Here is a 19,160-nt window from a genome sequence, read left to right on the forward strand (position 1 = left end):
AAAAGTACAGAAACATTTCTCAGTGTGAATCACTTTATTTTGATTGTGAATTAGAAAATGTCTGGGGGGCCACCAGGGGCCCTATTAGGGGCCAGATTTGGCCCATGGGCTGTGAGTTGAGTGTCAGTGCTGTAAAGAAACAGGAAAAACCAGACTTGAAGGAGGCAGTTTGCTCTGAAGAGGTTTTTATTTTCAGCCACATGACACTCCTTTAAAGTAAATCACAGTTTTTATTGTGCTGGTAGAATTTAAAAGTCACTGAAGCCCCAAATATTGCGTTCATGTGACATTAAGGGGAACCGCGAACATGAGTCAGACTTAATATCATAATTTGATTTTATTTCTCCTGCAGTGTGTGGGTGCAGTAAACAGACAGCAGTGACGGGGTCGGGGACAGTTTCACCGTCACTGCGAGGCCTCATTACAGAGCCTCAGAGAGCAGAACAGCTTCAGCCTCTCCACTGGAGTTTCTCCCTCCGCTCCTGCAGCTCAGCCGCTGATAAGAGACATAAGAGAGAGGAGGAGTCCTAATTTATGTGCGTGTGTTAATGAAGAACTCCCCCTCCGCCTCACACACATGAAGACAAACGAGGAGATCATCGAAAGGACAGCGAGCTCAGAATAGCTCTCTGATTATATTAAACAAGTGCTCCCTCTTTTCTTTCTTTTTCTGTCCTCTCCGCCTCCTTCCTCTCATCTCATTTAGCCTCCTCCTCTCTGCTCCTCCATCACTCTCAGCTCTCCTCCTCCTCCTTCTCCTCCTCCGCGAGCTTTGTCTTACTCTGTTTCTCTCATCTTCAGCTCGTGTTTGTTTGTTTGGAGGGTTTAAAATGTTGCACAGATCGTTCACTCCTTTGAGACAGTTTGTGGTTTTGTGCTACACCGAGGACTCGACTCGACCGAAACATTTCTTAGACCTTCCTTTTTTTGAGCCACGCTCGCTTCGTGGCTGTAATGGGCAAAAAAACACACAAAAAACCCAGATCAACAGGTCAAGACGTGTCACTGTCTATTGGAGTCACAGGCGTTACTCCCTTGTGATGGTGATGTAATTGGGAAACAGATTTTAGGGTGCAGCAGCGATGTCTGCAGTGGGGTAGTTCCCGCCAAAACACAACACACACTTTTTTTTCTGTGTAACATAATTTTAAATATTTAATCATAATAATTATAAACATGGTTTTCTGTAAGTTTTCCCCACGTTTTTTTGTTTTTATTATTTTTTTAAATAATCATAATTCCCTGTCCTTTTTTTAAAAAAAAATAATTTTCAGGTCATTTTCTTGTCACCTTTTACCTTTTACTATATATATATATTTTTTTGAAAATTTTAGACATTTTGTGCCAAGTTAAACTTGTGTGTTTAAACTTTATTCATTTATTTATTTATCTTTACCAATTTCTTGCTAATTTTGGGGCCATTTAGCTGCTCATTGCCTCCTTGAATTTTTGAAAGAAATGGGGCCAATTTGCTCTCATTTCAAAAGAGTTAAATACAGAAGAGAACAAGAAAAACGATTTCAATTCTCCAAAAGTTTTAGTTTTTTGTTCGTTTCCATTCGTTGATTTATTGGGTTTTTTTCTGATCACTTCAGACATTGTATTAATGATCAGAAAAGCTTCAGTATGTTTTTATCAGATGTGAGTAAACACGCTCGGCTGCGTTTGATCATCATCATTAGAGGAGTATCAGCAGAGTAATTTGTCTCAGACTTCCCGGCGTGTTAGCGGCGTGTTAGTGCCGTGTTATTGTGTGACCCTGTGTGTCTGTTTACAGCTCTGCGCTCCGAACAACCAGAAACAGACAGCGTGTTTCTCTTAATGACGCTAATTAAGACGATCTGTCAGAGATTACGGAGCGTGCTCACATTAACTGTCGACTAAAATGAATCCGAGCGTGCTGGATCTCACTGTTTTATTAGCCTCCTCTAATGGGAGAGTGACCCGATATTATTGTATTGATTGTTTTTTTACTCTGATGAATGAAACTGTACATAAACGGATTAGTTTAATTATGCAGCGCCGCCGCAGACAGTGAGTCTATATTCATAAGAGCCGCCGTCATAAGCAGTTAGATGATTTTCTTCATGTGTTCAAACACTGAAGTGATTCTGGATAATTCAGTGGGAAAAATCTCAGAGACATGAATGAGTGTGAAGTACAGAAAAAAGTCAATTTCAACGATACCAACGATAATTTCTATGATAAATGACACCACTTTTCTATTTAAAAAAAGTTTTTTCTTTAATCGTCAAAATGTTTTAATTTTTAAAAAGTTGATTTCTATCAAAAGCACCTAAAAAAAATCTCCAAAATGTTTTCTTTAAAAATCACTAAAATGTATGAAGAAAAAAAGTGTAAACCTAGGGCTGGGTGTTAAACGATAACAATATACCGATATAACTTTTCCTCGATTGAAATATGAGATGTAGTTGATAGAATGTGGATAGAAAGCATTCAAGACATGTCCGCTCCGCTCTCATTGTCCACCGGTGTCTCCGTAGGTGTCTCCGCCGGTGTTTCCGTTGGTGTCTCTGTTGGTGTCTCCGAATGAATGGGATGAGACGGAGATGAAAGAAAGAGCTCGACGGGGTTTCAAACTCTGGCCGTTATGAGTTCAGGATCTCTGCCTCCTTTTGTCACTAATTGGAAATTACCTCCTTTCACATGTGAAAAGAAAAAAAGACTTTGTGGGGACATTATATATAGATCATTATGTGATCTTATATGAGCTCAGCGTGTGTATGAAGCTGATTTATTCATCTTTGAATTCCTTTTCCTGAGAGGGACGTTTGGAGCTTTGAGAGGGTTTGTTGGACCTAATTAGGTCAGTTTGGTTTTGTGTGCGGCTCATAATGCTCTGAATGCTGGAGTGAGTTTTTGGCACGCTCTATAGATGTCCCTTATTCACTGCGTTCGTCTCTTTGTCCGTGTCTCATTTGTGAACCTGTCGAGATCAGTGAATGCATTTTTTAAACATGCAGCCTGTGAGCTGCTTGGCATTGGCTTTAACCCTTTAAAACCTGCGAAAATTGGCTTTATTTTTTTACTAAAACATGGGAAGTAGTCGATAAGCAACTTAAGAAGAAGTGACCCCGAAATCAGCAAAAATTTAGTAAATAATACAAGAAAATTACAAAAAAATAAAAACATTAAACATTACCAAACATATACAGCCCAAAAAATAAATAAACAAAATGACCTGAAAAAACGAAAAGAAATTATCATAATTCTGCTAAATAATTTTAAATATATAGTTGTGTTAACTTTAAATAAAGAGGTCTCTGAGAATTCCCCCCCCCCAGTTTTTTAAAAAAAAAACTTTTCTAAATCTACTGATTTCTTGCCGAGTTGCTCAGAGTTCAAAGGTTTACTTATATTTACTTCATACTTGTGAAAGGCGTCTGAAAGCACAAGAAAGAAATGTCGATCCAGGTCTCAAAGGGTTAATTGTTGGTCGCTCTGCCTGTTGCATCACCTCTCCTTGTTTTCTCTGTTTACAATATTTCTTCTGTGTGTTGCTTTTTTTCCCTCCAGCTCGCCACGTGGGACTCGGTGCACGGCCTGAACGGCAGCCTGAAGGAGAGCCGGATCGAGAACGGCATGCAGGGAGTGACGGTCAAAGTGGTCACGTTACTGGTAGGTGACGTCTGTGTGAAAGGGTTAAACATTTAGCTGCCATAAAACAAACAACCAATAACACAAGAAACTAAAATTCAAAATATAATGCACTCATGTACCTGTATGTGTGTACTGCAAATACTTTCAGCTACTCAGAGTCAGTGTAAGTAAACTCGACTGTGTGCAGAGTCAGCAGACACGGTTACATGATTTGATTTGATTTAATTTATTTTAAACATGTGAAAAGGAAATAGAGAAAATATGCAAAAAACAAACAGACAAAAAAAGTAATAATTACAGACAATGAAATTCATAAAGCAAAAGAAACGGTCAACTAAATAATGACTTTCTTTACATATTTGAATAGTAGTGAGAAGAAGTGAAAACTTCTCCATAAATCACTGAATAATATTTAGCCAGCTTCCATAGTCATTTAAACCTATACTATAACTAATTAAATATAAACATAAGACCACGTACATAAAATTAAATATCTACGATTTTTATCATTATTTACAGGAAAAAAGAGGGAAATAAAGTGGGAAAAAATGAATATCCACATATAACCACATAAATTAGCAGTGACCCCTGTAAACACACAGTGATTGAATTCATTCTTGTACCTCCTGAAAATCATGTTTTTATACATAATTTTAAACTGGTTTATGTCTGGACTTTGCTTTAGCTCAACGTTCAAACTGTTCTGTAGTTTAATGCCACAAATTCATAAACAAAAACTTAACTATATGATTTCACATGGAGCCTGAATATCTGATTAGATATTAGTTTAAAACCCCAAACAGATTAAACGTGATCCAAACTGATTCTTCAATGAGACTGAGAAAAAGTGTGCATGAAAACACAACTAATGCCGGAGGTTTACGGGGAAAAGCCGTCGCACTCATCTCCCAAACAATTTAAGCAAATGGTCATTAGAATTCAAACAGAAAAATACATAATAAAACCATAAAATGTCTCCAAACTGCTCGTCCAAAGTAATCAAACTGTCCTGAAGCCTCGACATGCCAAGTTGTTTTGAAAAACATCACTGGCATCAAGTTTAGCTCTCTGCGCGTTTAATACCAAACTGAAATTCACAAAACTTCACAACCCTGCGTTAAGAATTTATTTAAAAATAATAAAAGTTGAAGGTACATGTTCACACTGACGGTATTTGTGTTTAAAACGATCGGCGCGCGTGTGTGTGTGTGTGTGTGTGTGTGTGTGTGTGTGTGTGTGTGTGTCAGTGGAAGTGTGTCTCTGTGTTAGATTAGTCTTTAAACTCGATGAGAGAAAATACAATCTGTGCCGCTTGCTCCACTCTGTCAATTTACTTCTTTAAACACAAGTTCAATTCTTGATCTAACAAAAAATAATCCCACACTCGGCGGCACAAAGTACACTCGGATGAATCGGCAGTAAAACCACCTCAGTCAATAAAGAAAAACTCCTTCACACAGCTCACAAACTGAGTTTTCATCATCCGTGTGCTCGCACTTTCTCACCACCCAAAAGTTGTTGGGGTTTTTTTCTCGTAGAGGGCATCGATCCAGCACCTCGGCTTAAAGCAGCGCCTCCGGTCAGCGTGATTAGTTTAAGAGATACAAACAGACGAGGTTTTTTTGGGGGGGGCGCTGATCCCACGGTGGCGGCAGGTTGTGCTGCCAGAGCTTCCTCCTGTGCTGGCACAGCTCCGCTGAGACGCAGCTCTAACCAAGCGAGACTAATACCTTCACCCTGCCGCTGATCCCCCGCAGCTGCAACACTTCCAGCCCTGAGTGCTGCCAGTGACCAGCTCTGACACAACACCTCAACTGCTACCTCACACACACACACACACACACACGCACACACACACACACACCGCACACCGCCTGTGCACAGAGAAACTTTCCACTATAATGTAATCTATCAGTAAAACTTATCAAAGAAAAGGCAGTTATTAGAGATCATTACTTTTCTTTCACTGTTTTGAAAAGCAAAAATTAAAATATTTCAGTAAAATAAAAAACAAAACAAACAAAAAGGGAAATGACCTGTAAAAAGTCCTTAAAGTATAATAATTGTTCTGTAAAAAAATCTTGAATATGTAATTACAAAAATATAAATATATAAATATAAAGTTTTTTGGTAAATTTTTCCTTTTCCGTTTTCAGGGGTTTTTCATAACTAATTTGCTCGACCTTCGAAGATTTAAATACTTGTAAAAGATGTCTGAACGCAGAACAAAAAAGAGATGTTGATACAGGTTTCAAAGGGTTAATAAATTTGTTACTTAGATTTATTACCTGTTCTTTTGTCTGAATACAGCTAAAGTTGACTTTTTCTCTGCAGGAGGATCCTTTCGTCATGGTGGCAGAGAACATCCTGGGGCAGCCTAAGAGATATAAAGGCTTCTCCATCGACGTCCTGGACGCTCTCGCCAAAATCCTCGGCTTCAAATACGAGATCTACCAGGTGACACTGACTGACTGATGCTGCGCTCACTCTGAATCTGGCAGAAATCAAACCAGATGTTATTTTCGTAAACCAGAGCGGGACGGTGAAATTAGGCGAGGCTGGCAAAAAATACGGCAACAGTAGAAGTTAAAAGTTTAACTCTTTGTCCTCCTCTGAAACTGAATGTATTTCTTTTTTTAAATTGTAAATGTCCATTTGTGAATCTTACAATAAAAACCTATATTTAAAAAAAAGAAATGCAAGCAGAGAGACTTTAATTCCCTCTGCAGTGCAGGAAACAAGCCTGTCTTCAAAGTGTGGAAATGTTTAAACTTTATTCAAACTTTGAAGAATTGAGCTCCATCCATACACAGCAAAGCCGCGTCCACGTGCACACGTCTCCTCCGATGTCATGGTCATCGTAATCATGTTCTGATTGGTCGCTCCCAGCAGCTCCCACATTGTGAGAATTTGTTTTCTGAACCTGTTGTTGTTCTCCGAACCTCGTAACGGGCTGCTGTGTCACATGACATCGCACAGACGTGTGGAGGCGTGTTGAAGCTCGAGCTCTGGATGAAAAAAACGACATATTTCATTTTGGTTTATCAGGAAGTTGAGACTTTGGGATTTTGGGTTCAGGCTGTTTTTGTTGTTTTTGTCCTTCCATCTGTCCTTCAGGTGGCGGACAGTAAATATGGATCTCAGCTTCCGAACGGCTCGTGGAACGGCATGATCGGTGACCTCATCAACAAGGTAAAGTTAGAGTTTACTGCGGGGTCAAAGAAACTTTCACTAAACATGTATTATTTAAATTCATGTATGTGATCGGGACGTCATTTATTACTATTGCTTATTTTCAACTCTTGTCCCTGTTTGGGCTTTTGCATACAGACCTACGATGTCCTTCTCGTTTCCCTCAATGTTAATATTATTATTCCGAGCAAATCCAACTTTCCATGCGTGAAAATAAACCAAACTTTGATCATCGGTTCAGTCTTATTTCAAACCTCCTCAGCTGCAAACAAAATCCATAACAAATCATCCGTACGTGCTACAGCTTTGCAACTTACATTAACATGTATGCCCAGTTGTCAATAAACTTTTTTTTTCAACCACACCTGTTTGCTCAGAGTTCAGAGGTGTAAACATTTTTGAACGAAAAAGTGATGATGCTCAAGGTTTTAAAGGGTTAAATTTAAGACCTATCAAGCATCAAATGCATCTGTTGGATGAAACACAAATCAAAACATAACTTTTATTCACCCGCCTGCCTCTGCTTCCTCCAGAGAGCCGACCTGGCGGTGTCGGCGATCACCATCACGCCGGAGCGCGAGAACGTGGTCGACTTCAGCAAGCGTTACCTTGACTACAGCGTCGGCATTCTGCTGCGGAAACCCGAGGAGAAGATCAACATCTTCTCTCTGTTCGCACCGTTTGACCTCGCCGTCTGGGCCTGCATCGCCGCCGCCATCCCCGTGGTGGGAGTGCTCATCTTCCTGCTCAACAGGCTGCAGGCGCTGCGCTCCTCTACCCAGAATGCACCGCCGGGCGCCAACGGCAGCGTGGGGTCGGGCTCTCTGCACAGCGCCATCTGGATCGTGTACGGGGCGTTTGTTCATCAAGGTGAGAGAAAATGGAGTTCACGGGAAAAGACATAAAAAGAAAAAGACTAATAGGACTCAAAGCAACACAAATGGACCAAACAGACACACAAAAAGATGACAAACAGACACACAAAAAGACCACAAACAGACACACAAAAAGATGACAAACAGACACAAAAAGACCACAAACAGACACACAAAAAGATGACAAACAGACACATCAAAGGCCTCCAAAGAGACAAAAAATAACACAAAAAGACCACAAAGAGTCACAGAAAGACTACAAAGCCAGACTGAAAGATCACAAATAGACACAAAAAGTCCTTAAGGAGACAAAAAAAACCACAAAAAGACCGAAAAGACCACAAAAAATCCTCAAAGAGACATGAAAGAACCACACAGAGTCACAAAAATACCACAAAGCAACACAAAAAGACCGAAAAAGCAACACAAAAAGTCAAAAAAAAGACCACAAAGACACACAGCAGCAGAGTCTCAGTGTGCTGCTGGGATGCTCAGCTGGTTTCTTCCTCTCTGAGCGTTTCAGTTTCTCACCTTCAGCTCCCGTTTTATCTCCAGAACGACTCTCAGGACTGATCACAGCAAAAGGAAGATTATCTGCCTTGTAAAGACGGATTTCAGTTTGATTTCGGGGAGTTTTAATTCAGAGCTGTTACACGGATTACGCAGCGACAGAAGAGGGAACAATAATCGCAGGAGGATTTGTAGCGTCTGAAATATTTAGCAGAGAAGCAGAAACAAGGACATCAAACTTTAAAGTGCCTTAAATGAATTAGAGCAGGAGGCTGAGATTACGGAGCAGAGAGCTCCAGGAAATGTCACCGCAGAGTCATGAACGAAGGTTACTGCGTGCATGTGTGTGTGTGTGTGTGTGTGTGTGTGTGTGTGTGTGTGTGTGTGTGTGTGTGTGTCAGTAACAGTTAACTGTATGTGGTTAAACACAGAACTATTAACATGTCAGCATGTACTTCTGTACTTGTGAGGACTCCGACCTCAAACTTATTTTGGCCTAAACACTGAATTTTAATCTGAGGCTGCAGCAAAACCCCACTCCTCCCATTATCCAAATAAAGTAGTGTGTCTATATGGATTACTTAGTGGGCCCACAGGGCACCGGCCCAAGGGCCCAAAGTGTCAGGGGGGCCCCTACACCTGCTGATGTCACCTAACATGTAGAGACCAGGAAAACAAAAAGACCACAAAGAGACACAAAACAATCACAAACAGACAAGAAAGATCACAAAAGGACACAAAAAGACCAAAAAGAAGAAGACAACAGACACAAAATGACCACAAATAGACATAAAAAGACCACAAACATATGAAAAAGACAACAGAGCTACACAAAACAACCAGAAAGAGAAACAAAAACGCAGCAGACACAAATCGCCCCCCACAAAGAGACACAAAGAAACCACAAAGAGACACACAAAGACAAACAAAAGGCAACTAAGTGCCAAAAAACCCCCAAAAGAAACACAAAAAGACTACAAAAGTACCTCAGATAGTTCCAAAACAATGACAGACAACTAAATTCTAGCAATAGAACTTGTCCTCCCTTTTTAAAAATGTCCTATATATAGTATATACATATGTGTGTGTGTGTGTGTGTGTGTGTGTGTGTATCTGTATTTGTTTTTAGAACATCTATTGTCTTTAGACCATCTGAAATGTCCTCCCGGTGGACATCTCACAGCCATCAGCAGATTGGTGGACACATCTATCGAAAAAAAGACAGCAGGTGACAAAGACAAGTGGACTGTGACTGATAAGAAATGTTCGGCAGAAATTATCCTCGCGTCGGTCTTGATTTCCAAAAATGTCCTTTTTCTAATAAAACTGTTCTCATTTTTCAAAAATGTCCTTAGTTTCCACCAATGTCCTCTCTTTGTTAAAAAAAAGTCCTCCATTTTTAAAAATGTCCTCCCTTTTTAAAAATGTCCTCCCTTTTTAAAAATGTCCTCCCTTTTTAAAAGTGTCCTCACTTTCAAGGTCTAAAACTCTGCTGTGTCCTCACAAAGATGGAGGAACAAGAACACACCAACAGTGAAACATGTGTGCCCTCGTCCGCACGCACACACACACACACACACACACACACACACACACACACACACACACACACACACACACACACAGTTTCCCAGCAGAGGCACCCAGCTGCATCTATTATGGTCTGGCAGGTTGCCTGGGAAACCATTTAGGCCTAACGGGTTGTGATTAGATGCAGCCGTGCAGCCGCTCTGCTCGCTGTGATAAAGCGCCGCTCTCACCTGCTGTTTGAATCGGGCGACAGGTGGACGCCTGGCGACCGGGAGCGACCTGTAACTGAGAGGTCACAGGTTTGATCCCCGTGGCATGTGTCCACTGACTGTGATCAGGAGCTGGAATCAAAACTGCTGTGAGAGTTTAAATAATGATGTGTGTGTGTGCGTGCAGGTGGGGACGGCGTGGTCGGCTCTGTGGCTCTGAGGATCGTCATGGGCAGCTGGTGGCTTTTCACGCTCATCGTGTGTTCATCGTACACCGCCAACCTGGCAGCGTACCTCACCGTGTCACGCATGGACCACGCTATACGGTACGGTTCACGCACACACACACACACACACACACACACACACACACACACACACACACGCACACGCACACACACGGCTGCTGAGCAGTAAATAATCCGTGAGCGTCTCTGCAGCTCCGTCTTCATCAGCTCCTCTGAAGGAAGTCGATTGCGTCTTTATGACCTCTGGGGTCACAGTCTGAGCTCGGAGGTCTAATGAGAGTCGAGTCCAGTACAGTTTATGATGTTCAGGTTTCAGAGACTTCACACAGCGTGCAGCCGATCCTCAGGGAGGAGCTGATACTTATTATTGATCCTGTGGAGAAATCAGGTCGTTTCGCGGCTGTAAAACCTGATCAGTCTCTGTGGCGGTTCATTAGCGGAGAACATGGCAGCTGTCCTCTGTCCTCATGAAGCCGCTCTGAGCGATGACCTGTCCTCTAAGCGTCCCTCCCAGCGAGATGACTGACATCATGGCGGCCGCTCCTCAGCAGCACGCTGTTAATTTCTCGTTCAAACTCAGCACTTTCTCGCAGATTCGTAATCTACAGGAGGCACCTAAAAAAGATTGATCCTCTCAAATCACCTCGAGAGAAAAAGCTGCAAATCATCGGTAACAGAAACCCACGAGCGCCGGGTGAAGTAGAAGAAGTTGAGCTGATGCAGTTATAAATTTAGAGGGAGGACCGTTGAGCTAAAAAAGCCCTCAGCTTGAATATTTCTCCATAAAGAAAGTGACACCGCTGTTTCTGAGTTCAAGTATTTAATGCATGTGAAAAAGCAGCCGTCTGTGGTCTGAACTCCCAGTCTGTCTCACATTTAACCCTCCTGTTGTTAGCGAGAGCACGCTGACCTTAACGCCGCCTCGGTGGGAAGCTGTCGTGTTTTCTGCAGCTCTGCAGATGCTCGCAGAAAGAAGGGAAAGTTTTCTGTTTTGGAAAAAGGTCGAGAGTTTAAACATGATTTGCATTTCATGCTCAGATTCATAGATTCTGGTTTTAACCTGATTAAAAGTTATTAAATTTAGTGGAATTTACAAGATGTAACAATTTCTGTGGAGAATGAAACGTGTTTGCAATAGTCCCAAATATAAATTGGCCCCAATGGTCAAAACACTACAATATTTCAGAAAACGTGACATTTTCCAAAAGAGAACAACATATCCCCCCAAAAAAACCTTTCAGAAAACAAAATAATATTTCCTAAAACACTCCAACATTTCAGAAAACATGTTTCCCAAAACAAACATCTGAGAGAACAAAGTAACAGTCCCCAAAACAGAGCAAAATTTCCCAGAACAAAACATTTCAGAAAACAAAATAACGTTTCCCAAAACAATGCGTTTTAAAAAACTTTTCTGAAAAAAAAAACATTTCAGAAAACAAATTAACATTTCCTACAATACTGCATTTCCTATAACAAAACATTTCCCAAAGCACTTGTTTTTTTTGTTTTGTGAGATGTTTTTTGGGAAATGTTGACGTGTTTGGGGAAAATTTTGTTTCGTTTTCTCTGAAATGTTGTAGTTTTTACAACAACTTTACAAATATTCTCTCGAGTACTAAATGTAGATTCATCCGCCTCTAAAAATAGTCCCCAACAAATGTTTCCTCCAGTTTGAGTTATAAAAAGATTGAGCACATTTAAAGTAAACTGTTATAGAGTCTCTGTGCTCGGACGCAAACCTGTGTGTTACCTTTTCTCCCTGAGCTTCACTCTGACCGCCACAACCTCGTCCAGCAGAGAATAAACGCCACACGAATGTCCAATCAGCAGCGTTAATCACAGTGAACCGGCTGAACCCGAGTCCATCAGATGGACTGTAATTTAATGTTCCAGACTCGCAGTTATAAACACTCAGCTCCAGGAATGACCTGTGTTTTACAGAAATAAAAGCTGTAATTTCATCAGGCATCAACCTGGAAATCAAGAAAAGTTTTGGATAAAAATATTTATAATCTGCCTGCAGCCTCGTCCATCGTCCGTCTGTTTGCATTAATGAACAGAATGAGTCCTTGTTTAGGAAGCACAGGCTGATTCAGAGAGATCAAATTAATCAGAAAAGACTGCTTCTTGACATTTTATTCATAAATTAAAAGCGAACATTTACTGCAGATGAACTTTCTGACCGCAGATGTTCAGTTTAAGCTCTTTGCTGGATTTTGACCTCAATGACCACCTGAGCGAACCACACCATTAACTTAGATCAACAATTTACAGCTGCTGCATTTAGTTTTTCGGCCTTTCTTGCTTTGATTTGAACTCAGAAATAACTCGTAACCCCAGCTGTTAAAAATGCAAATGTTTTTTGGATATATTTTGAAGAACAGATGGGAAATATAATGAAAAAATTATAAAATAACGTTAGTCCACGTTCACTATGCTAACTAAGAGTCCCATAAAACACTTAACAACCTTATTAAAATTCAGATTACTTTCTTAAAATACAACCTGAACACAAATTATATTCACAGAGCCTTTACAAAGGCTGTAAAACAATGACCACGTGTTAGAAAAATAAAATATAAATTTGTCAAAAAAAAAAGCTTATTATATATATATGATTGTTACGAGTTAAAAAAACAGAATGAGATAATTGTGTGAAAATTTCCTAAAAAAATCAGCAAACTCCTCTTTGATGCTAAATTATCGGGAAATAATCTGCTAAAAAAAACAAACAGCTAAATAGCTTTTTTTTAACTTAAACTTCCTTCAGTTTTTGTGCTCACTGTTTGGGTAAATTGTTCATAGTATCATTTGGTCTGAGACGTTGTTTTGTATTAATTATATGAAATATCCATAATTAATAAAAAAAATAATAATTAAAAACATTTTTTACTGATGTTACGTAACTGTTTCTAATGGACTGAGGAGGTGTTGGTTAAAAGTAAAATTAAATAAAATTAAAAAATTGACAGATTGAGATCTTCACTTCCTCATGTTTGACACTCTTATTCATCCCTAAATATCCAGCTTTGTGGTTATGTAAAGTGTGTATTCATCACACTCGTGTGGGTGTCGAGGTTTAAGTGGTGTCAACGGTTGTGATGAGCTTTGGCCTCCCGGCCGGCGTTACAGGCAAACGATCAAAAGAAGCATTTTATTTTTCCCCTTTTTTGTTTCACCCCTAAAAAACCCCAAAGAGTGGGAGAACATCAAAGTGTGAAGCATCTTTTTATCTCGGATTCAGCTTCGTTGCCTCCCTGTGTGTGTGTGGGCCCGCTGGATTACACCGAGCTCGGCTCAGATTTCATGTTCAAAGACCCAACAGCTCTATTAACAGTCCAGACCGAGATTCGCGGGCCTCTAAGGCCGATCCCACGTCCTGACAGATACCCAGCGTCTGATCGGAGCTTTTGTGTTAATATTTCAGCTCCGACATCGTCTGTAAACATCGCTGAGGGCAGATTCAGGGCTTTAAAGGCGTCGCCTGCCAGGACTGAACCAAAAACTGTGGGCACAAATTTCACACAGGAGGACAACACAACAACAAAAATGAGACAAAATCGCTTGTTTTCTGTTTTCTTTTCATGTATGTTTGTGGAGTTTCTGCTCCAGCGGTGAGCAGAAGAAGCAAAGATTTGGTTTTCTGTGAGGAGTTTGGAGGACGTTCACATCACAGGGTGTAACGCTCAGTTCAGATTTATCCCAGATTCAATCTTTCTGTTTGTTCTCATTCATGTTTGGAGTGTCTGACAGCAGTGTGAACACATCTCTGCCTGTTTTTTTTTTTGTATTTTACTATGTATATAATCTTATTTTATCTAATCTAATCTAATACCGTATCGTATTGTATCGTATTGTATCGTGTTGTATCGTATTGTATCATATAGTATCGTACAGCATCGTATCATATCGCAACGTACAGCACTGTATCATATCTTATCGTACAGCGTCGTATCGTACAGCGTTGTGTCGTACAGCATCATATTGTATCGCATCATATCGTATCGCATTACATCGTATCGTATCATATCATATATCATATCGTAGCGTATTGTATCGTAATTTAACATATCATGTAACGCCTCACATGTAACTTACAGCCACACTTGAGTAAAAGTTCAGATTTCTTACCAGTAAATGACTTTAGTAAAAGTTTACTTTAGTTAAAGTCTGATATGTATATATGTATATATGTATCTGATATGTTATATGAAACTACAAAGAAAATCTTAGACAAGAACTTTGAATTTTGCACCGGATAAAAAAAGTGCTGTTCCAACTCACATTTACTTTACTTCTATATGTGAAAACTGTCTCCCTCCTTTTAGAGATCCTACGAAGAAAACTCCGCTGTCCGCTCTGCCTTCGAAACCCACACGTTGTCGAAGGTGGAATTACAGCTCGAGTGACAGAAATAAAATGCTATTTTTTAATTCTTTCTCCACAGTTTAAAACCTTCGTTGTTGTCACGTAGCGAAATGGTGCACACCGTTAACGTTCTCAAGTCTGCACGAACATATAGGTCTGAGGTCTGCACATGACTGTGGGTACATTAATAGAAATGTTCTTTCAAGAAGTTGATTTTTATTTAGCTTGAAATATTTTTACTCCACGGACATTTTTTTCAAGTTTTCAAGACTTACATAAGGAATTGAGACTGTTTTAGTTTTCTGTCATGCACAGATCTCTCTACAGGGTAGACAGAAAGGTTTTACATCAGGTCCTAAAGCCTCGGCGAGTTCGGGCAGTAGAAGTCATGTTTTTCCTGTTTTTGAGTCCTGCTGTTTCTTTCCACTTTGTTAAAAGTCAGGACTTCTGCTCTCACAGCTCGAACCGGCTGATAAATGCACAGTCATCTCTTTAAATGTGTCTCCTCCTGAGTAGAAAAGTGATGCCTGAATGCACGAGCACACACTCGACACAGCTCAGGTGCATCATCTTGTTTTTGCCCATTTATCTTGTGTATGAATAAATAATGTTACCTCTCATTTCCCATCAGAGGGGACACTACAGCCTCCCCCGTCCTCCTCTGTCTCTCTCCGCTCCTCCGAGAATCAAATCCAAGCTGACATTTTCATCAGCAAATCCCCGGTGCTCTGTTACTCTGTGAAGGGCGATTCATTCGAGAGCGTGGCAGCGAGTAAATGCTAAGTACAAGACTGGGCATTTATAAAACCGTCAATGAATGCTCAAGTGGAGATTTGCATACGAGGTGGACTTCTTTAAGGCCTCCTCTTCCCTCTGACTGACTCCCATCTCTCCCTGCGTCTGTGCAGCCCGTCATCAACACAACAGTCCATCACACACAAGAATGGAAACTGTCCGTCTTCCCAAACACTGCGAATGTCTTTATCACAAACTGAAGGTTTTTATGAGTCATGAGATCCATCTGTTACACAGCAGAGGATCAGACTGACACATGCTGCAGGATGTATGTCAGTGATACCCAACTGACGGCCCGCGGGCAAAATCTGGCCCCCGATAGAGTGGCAGGTGGCCCTCCAATTATTTTCCCAACAGAGGCCTTAGCTAATACCCTAATGTCCTAAAATCTGAGAAACGTCTTAGAATCCTAGAAATTTCCTAAAATCTGGTAAACGAGCTAAAATCCAAGAAATGTCCTGAAATCCTAGAAGTGTCCTGAAATCTGGGAAATGTCCTAAATTCTTAGATGTACTAAATTCCCTGAAGCATCCTAAAATCCTTAAGTTCTAGAAAAGTCCTGAAGTCCTATAAAAAGTCCCAAAATCATACAAATATCCTGAAATCCTAGAAACTAAGATCTGAGAGATGTCCAAAGATCCTATAAATGCACTAAAATCCTAGAAATGTTCTTGAATCCTAGAAGTAGGGCTGAGTGATAAAACAATAATGATATCAATCAGGATCTAACTTTTCTTTAATTGAAATATGAGATTTAGTCCATAGAATGTCGATAGAACGCATTTCAGCCATGTCCGCTCTGCTCTCATTCACCGTCGGTGTCTCCGAATGTCCGCTCTGCTCTCATTCACCGTCGGTGTCTCCGAATGTCCGCTCGCTGTCACTCGCCACCGGTGCGCTCATTTTTCAGTTAACTGTACCTTATCGGCCATAAGAAGCTTGAAATTATCGGTCTACCTAGAAGCATCCGACAATCTGAGAAATGTCCTAATATCCTATAAATGTCCCAAAGTCCTAGAAAAGTCATAAAACAAACCTACAAAACAGATTAAAGTCATATCCAAAAATCATAGAAATGTGCTTAAATCTAGAAAAGTCCTAAAGTCCGATACAGTGTCGTGAAATCCAGGAAATTTCCTAAAATCTTGGAAGATGTTTGGGGCTGCTGTGACCGGCTCCTGGCCTCCTTTTCTTATTGTTTGTAAAGTTTCTGATCAGCATCAGTTAAAGTGCGTCTGTCCTCTTTCAGATGCTTTTTTTCTCTGATAGTATCTAAAATATATATATTATATATATTCTAACAGTCACATCAGACTGTCGGCATGAATATCATCAGCAGGAAAAATTCAGACCTGATTTAAAGGTTCAGATCAGAAGAAGAGTTCAGTTCAGTCTGTGTGCGCGCGTGTGTGTGTGTGTGCGTGTGTGTGTGTGTGTGTGTGCGTGTGTGTGTGTGTGTTTGTGTGTGTGTGTGTGTGCGCGCGCGCGCGTGCGTGTGCGTGTGTGTGTGTGTGTGACATCTGAAGATGTAAATATAAAAAATAAAAAAAAAACCCTCACTGAAGGGCTGTACTCAGAAACAATTTTTTTTGGAGAGCTCCACTTTCCGTCAGCGTTTTTGTGCGACTGGATGCTTTTCAGACTCTAGTGTTTCCTCTTTTCGCTCAGTTCATCTGAAACAACATTATTTGATCTCAAGTGCCTCCAAATAACAGCAGACCTGAAAAATACCTAAAAAACATATCTCATGCAGCGAGAGAGCAGAATAGAAACAGGTGGGAGGAATGAGAGTATGATGGGAAAATAAAGACATACCCACGTTTATATATACAGAAACAAATTTAAGAGATATGAAATCGGAGACCCGAAACCCAGTAAAATAGGTTTATATTTATTATATACGGCAACGTTTTGTTCACGATGAGCTGCAGTTTAATAAACTTTATTTCACCAGATCAGCTACAAACAATGATCCTAAAAACACAAGGGATTGTGGGTGGAGGGGAGTGTTTGGAAAGGTGAAAACTAAACATTATTTTTGGAAAAAGAAACCTGCAGAGAGTTTGCTTCAGTTGCACCACACTGTTGAGAGGATGAACAATAATTCGCAGCAAACCAGATATGACTGTACATTATAATAATGAGTATAATAATAAATATTTATTTTAAGGCATCTTTTTTTCTTTTATTTTAATTTGGTTTATTTATGGTTTTTAGCTTGATTTCGCCCACAACTTTTTATTTTAAATTAATACTTTTTTGGGGGGATTTAGTCATAGAAGTTCAAGTTGAATTTATTGTCCTCTTGAGGAAATTTGGTTGCAGCCAAGTTTTAAAAACTCAATAAATGCATCAAATAGAAAAAAAAAAACAACATACAGAAACCACAATGCAACACAGTACACACCACGCAATGTAAGATAAAATAAAATAAAAGCTAAACTAAACTAAACTAAACTAAACTAAACCAAATTAAATTAAATTAAAAAAATAAATAAATAAAATAAGAATCTATGTCATTTAGAAAACATTCTGTTTGTCTAGTTCCCCCCCACTACTCTTTTGTTTTTGTTTGAATGAAAAATAGCAGCACTAAAAAAAAATCAACAACATGTAGAGATGCACTGAATCATCATCATCATCATCATCATCATCATCATCATCATCATCATCATCACGGTGATTATAGCGTTGTAACTGTAATGCCTCCATTTCTGTTCATTTTGCCCAAATTAAATAAGTGAATCAATCTTTAATAATATATAATAGAAACATTAACAACTGGTAAAAAATAAATTAATTAATTACTAAAAATGTATCTTTTTTGCTTTCGCTAGTTTCGTTTAGAGAAACCGAGTTGCTAAGATTTTTTTTTTCCATTTTGATCGAACGCTAGCTTTGGGAGGATTTCAGTGGACAAACATTTATTTTGTGCATAAATCGCTGAAACCGAATATTTTTCTGAAACGTGAATGTTTCAGACAGTTGTGCAAGCATTCACACGAGTCCACAAAATCAGATTTTAGAAATTTCCGTGTAAATTTTTTTTATACAGACAAGCCTGATGTTGTAGTTTGTTTCAAGCTCGTAGATCTGTGGCGGATGAATATAATACTTTTATTGAGGTTTTGCTATAGAGAATCAAACAGAACTGATGCACAGAAATACAGATAAAATTAATTAAACCAAGATTAATTAAATAAAAAGAAAAAGAAAAGAAAAAAAATTGAAAACCGACTCTGATAAAAGATGAATGGGAAGTTAATTCCAGAAAAATAAATTGCCAGCCTTTAATGTTTATTGAATGATGATGTTGAGTTATACAGTCGCCCCGGAGGCACACACACACACACACACACACACACACACACACACACACACACACATACACATACACCTCGTATTATATTCCATACATCCACGCTGCAAAATCCAATTAGACTTCATCTCTAACCTCCACCAGCGACGCAATTATCTCATTAAAACTTCTCCGTTATTAACGTCTGAGTTGGCGCCGCCCTGCCAGCAGCCCGTGTTCATTCACTTCCACGTGCACGAAAAAACACACTCTCTGAAATTAATACGAACATTAAGAGGAAATCCAATTTCAACACAACAAAACACCATATGAGTGATCCGCTAAACGCTGAACTTAAATGAAGAGTTCAGCCACAGACGACGGGACGTGTTTCATGTGTCTCTGCCTCCAAATTTAAAATGATTTCCTTGTCCCCGGTGAACCAGAACCTCCAGTTAGAACCGGAATCTCCAGTTAGAACCGGAACCTCCAGTTAGAACCGGAACCTCCA

The 19,160-nt window shown here is 39.8% G+C and overlaps 1 protein-coding gene across 1 annotated transcript in view; it reads left to right on the top strand.

Moving 5' to 3' along the window:
• LOC121958466 (glutamate receptor ionotropic, delta-1-like) overlaps positions 1-19,160 on the top strand; it is a 539,890-nt gene that overhangs the window by 498,292 nt on the left and 22,438 nt on the right. Inside the window, 5 exon segments of the mRNA XM_042507403.1 lie at positions 3,538-3,639; positions 5,956-6,078; positions 6,739-6,813; positions 7,347-7,683; positions 10,125-10,263. Coding sequence (XP_042363337.1) covers positions 3,538-3,639; positions 5,956-6,078; positions 6,739-6,813; positions 7,347-7,683; positions 10,125-10,263 — 776 coding nt within the window.

Source organism: Plectropomus leopardus, chromosome 19, assembly GCF_008729295.1.
Source record: "Plectropomus leopardus isolate mb chromosome 19, YSFRI_Pleo_2.0, whole genome shotgun sequence".
NCBI classification, from domain to species: domain Eukaryota; kingdom Metazoa; phylum Chordata; class Actinopteri; order Perciformes; family Serranidae; genus Plectropomus; species Plectropomus leopardus.